Source organism: Saccostrea echinata, unplaced genomic scaffold (assembly GCF_033153115.1).
Source record: "Saccostrea echinata isolate AGI-Se365-2 ecotype Australia unplaced genomic scaffold, CSIRO_AGI_Sech_v1 ptg000014l, whole genome shotgun sequence".
Taxonomy (NCBI): domain Eukaryota; kingdom Metazoa; phylum Mollusca; class Bivalvia; order Ostreida; family Ostreidae; genus Saccostrea; species Saccostrea echinata.
In genome coordinates, this window is record NW_026889763.1 from 15,494,591 (window position 1) to 15,506,020 (window position 11,430).

At 33.9% G+C, this 11,430-nt stretch overlaps 2 protein-coding genes across 3 annotated transcripts in view; one reads left to right on the plus strand and one right to left on the minus strand.

Moving 5' to 3' along the window:
* The window catches only part of LOC133186818 (vacuolar protein sorting-associated protein 11 homolog), a 57,332-nt gene extending 53,334 nt beyond the window's left edge, over positions 1-3,998 (minus strand). The window contains exons 1-7 of the mRNA XM_061322159.1: positions 3,961-3,998; positions 3,590-3,664; positions 2,342-2,515; positions 2,172-2,222; positions 1,894-1,959; positions 1,642-1,739; positions 1,121-1,265 (exon numbers count right to left, since the gene is read on the minus strand). Of these exons, the coding sequence (XP_061178143.1) occupies positions 1,121-1,265; positions 1,642-1,739; positions 1,894-1,959; positions 2,172-2,222; positions 2,342-2,515; positions 3,590-3,664; positions 3,961-3,975 (624 nt within the window). The 5' untranslated portion in view covers positions 3,976-3,998. The remainder of the gene's footprint in view (positions 1-1,120; positions 1,266-1,641; positions 1,740-1,893; positions 1,960-2,171; positions 2,223-2,341; positions 2,516-3,589; positions 3,665-3,960) is intronic.
* A 168-nt stretch (positions 3,999-4,166) lies between these two features.
* LOC133186819 (ELKS/Rab6-interacting/CAST family member 1-like) lies at positions 4,167-10,889 on the plus strand. 2 transcript variants are annotated; one of them, XM_061322161.1, is made up of 11 exons: positions 4,167-4,288; positions 5,654-5,774; positions 5,970-6,074; positions 6,442-6,520; positions 6,742-6,856; positions 6,999-7,183; positions 7,424-7,579; positions 8,030-8,191; positions 8,333-8,491; positions 8,672-8,839; positions 9,467-10,889. In XM_061322161.1, exons 1-11 carry the CDS (start codon positions 4,222-4,224, stop codon positions 9,680-9,682), a joined length of 1,533 nt encoding a protein of 510 aa, XP_061178145.1. In that variant the 5' UTR covers positions 4,167-4,221; the 3' UTR covers positions 9,683-10,889. The 2 variants fall into 2 exon arrangements, with proteins under 2 accessions (XP_061178145.1, XP_061178144.1); XM_061322160.1 differs by having other exon boundaries at positions 4,194-4,779.
* Positions 10,890-11,430: the final 541 nt, after the last annotated feature.

Sequence of the window (11,430 nt, forward strand, 5' to 3'; positions counted from 1 at the left end):
TGAAGACACATAAATATTATTATTGCATTAGATTTTTAAAATGCGAGTGTATACTGCAATACGTCCACCACAGACCATAGCAAATTTTTTTTTTTTCTCATTATTTTACACTGAATTGCCTTGACATGGAAATGCGTGTATGGTTGTTACAACCATTGTAATTCATTCTATAAGTCAGAATTGTCCTCTTCGAAAATCATTATTTGTAATGGTTTTATACATCAAATAAGAATAAACATATTTATTTTACAACTAGAATAATTCTATCTTTTAAACTACAATGTTCAGTAACAATGACTATGTTTTACAACGATAAAAATCATGTGATTAAACAGCTGAATTTAAACATCATACAAATGTGCAGAAAATATTGTAAGAAACTTAATAAATAGTTTTACTTATGTGCATGTTTCATCTTTCTTAGGACAATTTTTGAATATTTATTTATATATTTATTTATTCATTCATTTTGCGCCTGGCATTAGAATACAATAGAATAGATACCATGCATGAAAAAGATCAGAGGCATTCCGAATAAATCATTCATCTTGCATTCACGGTTCATTCACCGTTCACTTTGCGCTTGCTTTCTGCGTTCACTCACTGTTCAGCGTTCACCTACCGTTCACCAAGTTGCGTTCAGCATTCACACATCGTTCACACACTGTTCGCTCTGCATTCGCTCACCATTCACTCTGCGTTTGTTCAGCGTTCGCTCACCATTCAAGTGGGAAAGTAGAACGTTTCAGGGACTGTAACTATATGTAAATGTCTATTACACTGTGTACCTTGATATCCTGTTTGCCAGAGATGTTCATAGATATCACATTAGCATTGCTAACTATGTGTACATGTCTATTACACTGTGTACCTTGATATCCTGTTTACCAGAGATGTTGATAGATATCACATTAGCATTGCTAACTATATGTACATATCTATTACACTATGTACCTTGATATCCTGTTTACCAGAGATGTTGATAGATATCACATTAGCATTGCTAACTATATGTACATATCTATTACACTGTGTACCTTGATATCCTGTTTACCAGAGATGTTGATAGATATCACATTAGCATTACTAACTATATGTACATATCTATTACACTATGTACCTTGATATCCTGTTTACCAGAGATGTTGATAGATATCACATTAGCATCTGTTACCACAAACAGGAAAATATTCTTCCCCTGAGTCTTAAACTCCAGGGCTGTCACTGGCTTAGGGCTCTCATGGACTATCCTGGACTTACTGTGCCTGTTAAGAAATTAAAGAGGATTAACAGGTTGCTTTTCAACATTCCCCCCAATTTCTCTCTCCCTCTTTCTCTTTGTTAGCCAGGGTTCAAGTGGGCTTTTCTTATCAAAATTTGTCTGTTTTCTGTCATTGTAAACTTTTCAAATTTTCTTCTTCTTCCCCAGAACCACTGGACCATTCAACCAAACTAAGCTGCCACAAAGCATCCTTGGGCCTCTTGTTTTGTTGATGCTTTTGAGAGAGACTTTAGGAAATGAGAACTTTTGCTGCCATAATGCAGATACGTTTTGAAAAATTAAAAAACTCATGCATCTTTCAAGAGCAGTTACAGTTGTTGTTAATGCTGATATCTACTGGACAAGCTTAAGAAAGATACCTGTCTCTTGTTACATCCCCTTTGAAGAGAAGAACACTTCCATTTTCAAACCCAACAGCCATCCAATTCAAGTTTTCATGAACAGTTAGGCATGTGACCTAAAAATAAAACAAAGATGAGGAATATGTTTTTTACATGTATCTTTCTCTTTTTACGCCTTCATCTTCAGAAGTTCTCATTCTCAGAGATTTTTGACTCAATTAATACAATTGATGTTTTTCTTTCCTCTAGTATAGTGTGACAAGGACATACAGGTGTGGCTTTGTTATTAGGTACGGCTCTGCTTATTCTAGTACACAGTGGTCCACCTTTCTCCATCTGTAACACAAAGTAACAGGCATAATTTATACACCACATGATAAACTATGTTTCTTAATCTACTGCATACAGGAAAATTTTACACATCTGTACACAGAAACATACTGTAGGTGTAAATCACTGTATATCTGTATATATCATACTTGCTATATGATAAAAGAAAGATGATGCTAATGAAGCAGACACTATAAAAAATGTGTACCGGCATTTACCTTATCTAAATTCCAAACTTTAATAAGAGGATTAATGCCTTGTTCGTCTTCCTGAAAGATGAAATTTTTCACTATTACTATCATCTCTTTGGGATGAAGTAAAATTACCCCTATAAGGACATTCAGTTTAAAGTTCTATAGATGAAGCTTCACCTCACTATGACTCTTACCCCTATGGAGACTAAAAGATTGTGTTGTTTCATCTGGTGCAGGTGGGAGACCCTGATCTCATAGCCCTTAAACATATTAAGGCTGAGCTGTTTGTTAATCATGTACACATAACCCTCATGGTCCCCCACAATCATCTGGCCCCTCCCACTCACACAAGCTGAGATGTTCACATCCTGTAAGCAACAAAAGAATTAAAGAATTACCACTGATTAAAACTTAAGTACATTCTTTATGGCAAAGAAATAAACAAAGACTGGTATAAATCCAAACAAGAAGTCTGTGAGCCAATGCTCACTAATAATACCCCCACTCTGATGTGCATATACACTCTCATGAACCCCACCATATGGCATGCCTAAACAAAGAGTGTGCTTAATTTCAAGCATCTACCTTGAGTAGTTCCTGAGAAAACTGTGAAGGAAATTTGGTACGAACAGACAAGTGGATAAACAAGAAGTTGACATCTGATTCGTTAAAAAATGAATCCCACCATATGGCATGCCTAAACAGAGTGTGCTAAAATTTCAAGCATCTGCCTTTAGGGTTTAAGGGTTGTGTATGGCTATTGAGAGGGCACTCAGACCAGAAATCAGGTTAGAAACATCCACTGATGTAAATCATCAGAGTTTATCCACTCCATTTTGGGGCCCAGTTCCTTGAAACTGCTTGACTTTTTTTTTTTTAAAGAAATAAACACTTAATAATGATGAATAAAATTAATCTTTAAGTTAATTATTCAGATCTGTAAATCAGAGAATAGCTCAATTATAATAAAGTTTTAGCCAAGTTAATTAAAATTTTGTTCATTTCATTCAGATTTCCAAACCTGACCATATTTTTTTTCCAGAACTTTGATCAAGTCAACTTTGTGACTTCATTTTTGGGAAAAAGGGAGGGATTTTGCAATTGGGAATGGGGTCTATATTCGGCCCTACACGGGGCAGTGGAAAATCTCTGATTATACCGAGTGTTGTTGTTAATTTTATTAAATAAAGAGCCAGAGCAGAAAAAAGTGTTGCATTCCTGTTGTTTCACTCGCTATGCTCACGAAGCTCACTGGTTATTATTTACGTTGCTTTATGGATAAAACTGCTGACCCCTGTGGTTACAGTTAGGTTGCAGCAATTTATCACATCTTTGAACATAAAAAAGCTTTGTATCTAAATAAATGGGTATAAATTACTGGTGTTAATTATTATTACCAGTCTTGCCTATAATACATGCATCCCTTTGGAGCAATTCTTTACCTTTAATTTGTCATACACCTGGTCTGTCTCTGGATCTTTCAGAACCTCCTTGTCAAAAAAATTAAATCTTCTCCACTAAAATGAAATTATAATAGACAATAAGGATAAATAAGTTTCCACTTTGGTAGGTTTTCTGTATATTTAATCAGAAAAAACAATGTAAGCCGGTTTATAAGGAGCCCCATTTTATAAACTGCATGCATGCTGCTTTTGATTTCCCCTGTTTTACAAATCTATCTCTTATTTCATTAGAATTTTTATGCATCACACACATTGAAACGTTAACAATCCCTGGGATAGTTAGCTAACAACTGACTTTTCTTCAGAAAACCAGAAGCTTTACCCAAATTTACGCAAAGTAAAACACCTACTTGAAGGAAGGCCATATTTCCACAGATTGTCACGTGATAACACAATGTTTACAAATAGTTTCGTAAATTGTGGCACAAAACTAAATAAATAGCGAGAAAGTCAAATATATACACATGAAATTGTCAGTAAAGGTAAAAGTCTCTATAATTTTAAATAGAATTTTTGTAAAATTGCGTGAATACGAAATCAAAGAGTCTAGCTCTGATGTTGTTGCCTCTCAACCGATGCCGCGTCCATACATGTAAATTTTTTCCTTTGATATGTCTAGAATATCATCAACCTTTGGCAAACAAGCAAGTTTAAAGTCGTCACCGAAACACACTGGAGGTTTGTAAGCTTGATATTATACAGAAAAAGGATTCACCATCCTCTGTATGTTCGCAATCATTGCATTTCAACACTGACAGCTGATCTGCACTTTTGACATTAGGTACATAACATAGTTTTGTGTGTCTGCAGCAAAAGATGTTATAGAATATATGGTACAGTTGATTGAAAGGCTATCAAACATACATTGTAGAAACACGATTTTTTTTTCTTGGTGTCAGGAAGGAACAGTGTTGTGCATGTTGTACATGAAGGTACATATTTGGCACAAAGCACATTTCTGAAACATTTGCTTGCTTGACTACTATCTGTGACCTAATTAAACATGACTGAGCGAGGGAGAATAAGTGAGCCAATTGGTTCACAGAGTCCTGATGTGATTGAATGGAGCAGGTCACTCCGAAGTCCCTCACCATCTCGTCAAAATTTGAGATCTCGTAGTCCCTCACCATCTCGACTCACCAGTGCTCGCTCTCTTACGTCTAAGAAAGGTAAATGTTAGCTTCAGTAAACCTGGTACTTGCATACTTAATAGCTTATGCTCTACTAGTTCTTAAAACATTTTAAAACAGCTTACCAGGTTTATAAGTGATGTGATAATCTCCAGTGCTTAATTTTTTCTTCATTGCTTTTGTACCGCTAGATATTGTTAAAAAAACATTAATTTTGTACTCAGAACTTCCTGTGTGAGATTGCATGTTGGTAACACACATATCATTTTTTTCAGAGGATGGAGATGAAAGTAAAGTTCTCACTTGTAAAAGAGCAATCTATTCACTCAGTTTCCTAACTTAATTAAACAAACTCAATCAAGCACATCATCTGAGAAATGCGGCACATTTCATGACAGGGGTTTTACTGATGTGTTTATTTGAAAAAAAAATGCATGCTGATACTGTTGTAAACAGGGAATGTTGTTCACTTCTAAATTGACACAGTTTTCTAACAAGCCCTAGTGGTACTTTTAGCTACCAAATAACATTCCTTGAAAGAGTGAATCTAATTGCATGAGTAGAGTAAAACCCTCAACAACTTCAAAAAAAAAACACCAGCAAACCTTTTTGGAGGAATGATATTGTCAAATGATATTATTGTGTTAATGTAATGTTAATAGTAAGTCATTGATAATGTTGATAAATATTCATGATGTCATGTATCATATCATAATACTGTATAATTTTTTTCTGTGCCTTTTTAAGAAGTATGGAAAAATAAAATCCAAAATTGCATGCCTATACTCAATATAAGTTAATGATTCACAATGATTTTTTTTTTTAAGAATTGCAAATTTAGAAATTAAGCTTTTTTTCAGATTCCTAACTATGTTGTATTTCAGTTTGTACAGTGTTATTTGATTTTGTTCAGGTTCCTATCTGACTGATGTCCAGCACTCAGTTCCAACCATGTCCAGCAAGAAAGCCCAGAAAACTAATAATAACCTCAGAAAGAGTACTGGTTCCCTGGCTGCTACCCTGGGAGGGTCCGGGTATGTAAGGTCTCTTGTAATATCCCCCCAGAAAAATCTCACTTCTCACCTGTAATTCATCTTGGATACAATGTCATCTTTGGCTTTTAAATATTTTACAAAAATCATCGTAGTAGCTTAGAATTTTTTTTTTTTATTTTAAGAACCTGAAGAGATTTTCTGGATACACTAAGATAATGAATATTTTTTTTGTAGAAGCTTGAAGACACAGAGAAGTACAATGCTGGAGAATGTGGAAGGGGAGTACATCAAAAATCTCCAGCAGCAAATCTACTTCTTAGAACTGGAATCAAACTATTTATATCCTTTAGAAATATAATTACCTTATCACTGTGAATATGGAATTTATTCTTCAAATCATGATAGAGGGTTAAGATCTATTAAAATGGAGGTGCAATACAAATAATGTGTCTGAATGTTAATCATTATCAAAGTGGGTTTCAAAATAAGAACAAATAAAAATCTGCAAACTAAAATGGTGGCTCTATTTATGACAATTTTCTGTCAGGATATGGAGATAAAATTAAAGCAGATATAATAGACCAAACAGTGCTAAATTTGTTAAAAATCATCCTTGAAAATGAACAGTTTGTATTTTAAAGAAGATTTGTCTCCTAGCAGAGGGACATAACTCCTTATTGCATTAGCATTCCTTAATGCATTCTACAAGAGAACAGCTGAAAAAAGCCACAGAAATGCATCCTAAGATGACTGCAGAGGCAGAGAGAATGCTGACAAAACTCAGGGTAGGGTCTTGTTAGACAAACTCATTTTTTTAAATCTCAGCACATTGCTTTCATTGAGTTTTACTGACCATTCATTAGAAAATAAAATCTGTAGTACACATTCAGTTTTATTTCAATTGGTTTGATTATTTTAGGTTAATAGCCAATTTCAACAATCAAATGTGCATTTTCTGTATGTGAAAATTACCACTCAAATTAATTCCCTCTCATTATTGATTCAGTCCATGCAGCTGGAGATTGATGATCTACAGCTGGAGGTCAAAAGAAAAGAAACAGATATAGCTTTATTGAAAACAGAGAAAGAGAAAATCATGGAGAGACTGGCAGATGAAGAAGGTAATAAATCACCATGTACAGTTGTATTCTTATTCCAAACAGAGAGAATACATAGGTCAGCCCTCCACAGGAAGGGATATTCTTGCAAAAGTTTCAATATTTTTATTAGCTTTATTTTTTTTTTTTTTTTGACTATAACCAGCTTCCAGGACACGGGACAAGAGAATGTTGATGGATGAGATTGTCCAGCTAAAGAAGGACAAAGATGTAATGGAGCGTGAAATTGCTAAGCGAGATGCACAGCTGATGGATGCTAAATCAGAACTGGACAAAAGCTCTACAGCACTGAAAAATGCAGAACTCAAAATTGACACTCTAAGAACTCAGGTAGGCTTAAATTTTCAAAATTTTCCTATAGTAATAAATTAAAAAAAAAATTTGAGAAATTTTTGTCAAAGGTTTGTCATGTATGTTAAATAAAAAAAATATGAGTTCTGACATCTATTACAAATAGTTATTGGTAAACATAGCTAAGATTTCTATTTTATTTTGCTTATATACATGTATTGGATAAATCTTGTTTTACAAAAACAGTGAATAAGATCAGTGAGAAAAATTTCTTTATAGCTAGAACAACGAATTGAGGCCCACAACTTAGCTCAGATCGCCTTGGATGAGAAGCGCTCCGAGCTGCTAAGTATGGAGACTCAAATGAAAGAAGTGGAGGATAAGTATTATAACCAGACACTACAACTACAGGACAAGGTCGCCAGTGATCTCAAGGTAATATACAGGTCAAGGTCACAAAATATAACAAGACTATTCTTCTTGAACAACATCCAATATGATCCCTCAGGGGTGTGTTGGAGATATTTCACCAGTAATCTTTAAGAGCTAGATGTAATAAAGAAAAGACCAGTAATTAGCAGAAAATAAAGCTCCATAAATTATGCTCATTAATTTACATACATGGGTCATGTACGTATATGCTTGTGGTGGACCCTTTGGCTACATTTGAATTAAGGGAGAAAAAAAGAATAATTTTTGCAGCAAAGAGAAAACTGTTGAAACTAGATTGCTAATGATTTTGTACCAAATATTAACAAATGCATTTTATTTTTTGATTATGTGGTCTGCTGAAAATTGTGTAACAATAAAGTTCATAGAAATAGGTAGTTAAATTTAAAAAAATTTGAAAAAAAAATTACATACAACATAAATTTTGAAATGTAGGAAGAGATCCAACTTCTGAGACAAAAGTTTAAAGAGACAGAAATGGCAGCTGACCAAGACCGATTCCTGAAAGTCAAGCTTACAGAAGACAGTACCAATCTTGCCAGAGAAAATGCAGCACTGAACCAGCAGATGATTGACTTAAAGAAACAGTTAGAAAGAGTGAGTTAACAAAGTGTAACAAAGAGAAATTAAAGAAATGAACCGTAGGAAAGAAAACAGATTAAGATAGAGCTGATATTTTTGACCATTATATCTCACTTTTGTTGAGCTATCTCAGATGTTGTGTTATAATGTCTACAGGAGAAGGCTTACAGAGAGGCCACAGAATCTCGTCAGAATCAGAGCATTTCAGAGTACGTCCAGATCAAAGACAGGGAGAAAGAGGTTCGCTTTGAGTTGCAACATACACAGGAACTATTGAAAAAAGAACAAGAAAAATCCCGGAACCTTCTAGATCAGGTAAAGCAGGAGTTATCTCACTTTGTTGTGACTTAAAAGATTTTGCCTTTCATTTTCAAAGAATAAAAAGCATGCCAATTTAAGTGTTCATAGGAATACTTAGTTGATCAAATGTATGAACTTAAGTTCCTTTATTCAGACACAAATCAAATAAAAAAAAATTTTTATTCACCAAAACAGCTGACAAAGTATGAATCTCTAGCGACAACACGTGAGTTAGAGGTGAATACTAGTAGGAGTCGAGTGGTGGAGCTTGAGAGCTTACATAGCAGTGTGGACAAGGAGAACATGCAGCTACGCAAAGATAAAGTACTACTGGTGGACCATGTGTCTGAGCTACAGAGGAAGGTAAGACAATCCACTGTCACTACATTTATATAGCACCAAGGAAATAAAGCAGATACTCATAGTCCATTCATAATAATATTTTTTTCATAATTGCAAATTCTGTTTGAAAAGTTTTGTACTATTCAGATTCCTGAGTTAGAAAGTATTTCATTTATAGAAATGTACAATTTTACCAATCCTTGACAATTCAGTGATATTTCAACATTTTTAGAAAGGTGCCTTTGGCTTTTGAATAGGGAAAAATTGTGGACAAACTGGGGGAAAAAAACTATATCGTTGTAAATACCCTGTAAGGTTGATAAATCATTTCAAGTAAGTAATGCATACAGTAGGATTTACACTGTATTTGATTTCATCTTTTGTATTACATCTCTTTAACAATTTAAAATGATGGAAAAATTATCTGTAAATCACATAAACCAAAAGCTTTTTTTCCAAAAAAGGTGTGTGTGTGTGTGTGTGTGGGGGGGGGGGGGGGGTAGTCCTAGCTTAATTGGGAAAAATTCTTTAATTTTGGCAAGGGAAAGGGCTTATATTTGGACCTAAATGGACTGTAGAAAATCGCTGCAATCCCAAACCTAAATTAATGCATAATATTATGAATCTGTATTTCCTGTCTTTGTTTAGCTTGAGCAGAAAGACAAAGAGATAGTTCTGTTGAGGACACAGGTGCAAACTATGGAGGTCAAACTCAAGGACCTTGAGCATCTGAAGACACTGGAGTCCACGGTCCAGAGTCAAAAGTGGGAGGAGTTTGAGAAGCTGGCCGAGAACATGAGGACCCTGTCCCACTCAATGGCCCACTCCCCCTCTGTGTCCACGTCCCGGGTCATGCAGTACTGAGGTATCAGGGTCACAAATGTTGTTATGCAGTTAAAGGTCTAGTAGGAATGATGTAGGTTGTATTGTTGGTTGTTTAAAGAGAATCTGAAGAATTACAAGTACTAATTATAATTAATAAGCATGATATTTATGAAAGTAAAATAATACATTTAGTTATTAAGACTGCTTTAAGTAAGATTTTATTGAAAATAACCAATTTCTTGTTAAAAACAGAAGTCATGTGATGAAAAGTTTTATCGCTGTACAAAGGTGAATTTATAATGTTGAACTTTTATTTATGAACATTTTTTTATACATGATGAAATGTTAAACAAGACATTACTTATGTACATTTTTCTGGGAAATTATAAATGTTTTAGTTCAGAAAAATTGTACTTCACATTTTAAAGACATGCCTTGACAAGCTAAATTTAGTAGAAGATTGTATACAAGTATAATTTATATTAAAAGCTTTTCACATTTGCATAGAATTCAAATGATCCAGTACCCCCATTCAATGGACAATACATATACACCTTACGTTTGAAATAAGTTACATCTATTTTTATGAGGGAACAAAGGTTTCTGGTAGGTAGCTTTTTTAAAAAAATATATTTTAAGAGATATGATTTTGTTTAAAACATATATTACATAGGAGCAAATGTAGTATTACAATTCTGTAATTATAACCTTTTCATACAGAGTGTATAATTAGAATAGAATACAATATTTTTAACAGATTAGTTCTATATGATTAAATTTATTCTGTACGAGTATAATTTTAAGAATTTCTTTAATATATTGAGAATTTGCATTAGTAATTAAAAAAAAACTAAGACCATATACCAGTACACCAATATTGATTCATTATAAATGCTTTTTTAACATCTTTTGCACTGCCAAGGGTATGAACGAAGGTATTGAGAGCAGACATGTCTTCAATTTGCTTCTTCTTTTCTGTAAGAATTATTTTGGCACATTCCATTAAGTGAATGAAAGTTGATTTAAAGTAACGAGCCTAATTATAACTGCTATTAATTGTTAATTTAGAGTATTATAATTATTTTAGTTACTGTGATATTAATTAACGTTTTATTTCTGTGATAATCTCACTATTCTGTGAAGTAATTAATCCATCCAGGTTTTACTTATGTCCTCTGTATATCTTTTATTTATTGCTATGAGAGTATGTATGGGAAGACAGAAATAAACATCTGAAATCAAATTATATAGGTTTGTTTTTCTTTAAAAAATATAACAAGCAAATTCCGAGAATTGAGGTTCCTTACTGTTGAGTCTTAATGGCTATGGTGCATTGATCTATTGTTTAATGTAATTGTCTTGTCTGTCCAACATAAAAGTTGTGTATTTTTGAAGTTCACATGTGATACACATTGCTCACATTGAGTTTCATGCATGTACATCTAGCTGCAATAATGTAGCCATGCCTGATTTTTACCATTCTGACTTTAAATTTAATGGCAAATGTTCCGTAAAAGCTAACATTGTTGAATGAGCATGGCCACATTAATGTTTATAAGCAGGTCAAACATCAAGGTCATAATATCAGTTTTTAGCTCTTCTGAGCCAAAGTCTCAATTAAAGCGCTAATATTAATGCTATGACCATCTGTGTGGTGTGCGTAAAATTTTGGAAATATAGGCTATATTTCAAGAACCCCTTGGTCAAATTTGTCACAGAGTATCCTTGGCCCAAGGGCTCTCTTTTTTACTAAAACTAGGCATGCGCGGATCTAGAGGGGAGGGGGG

What these genes read in the sequence shown, in the direction of transcription:
- LOC133186819 (XM_061322160.1), top strand. Translation starts at nt 4,614, where the DNA reads ATGACTGAGCGAGGGAGAATAAGTGAGCCAATTGGTTCACAGAGTCCT. An exon ending in GAGACTGGCAGATGAAGAAG is followed by an intron (nt 6,857 to 6,998) that starts GTAATAAATCAC and finishes GACTATAACCAG; the next exon opens with CTTCCAGGACACGGGACAAG. An exon ending in TTGACACTCTAAGAACTCAG is followed by an intron (nt 7,184 to 7,423) that starts GTAGGCTTAAAT and finishes ATTTCTTTATAG; the next exon opens with CTAGAACAACGAATTGAGGC.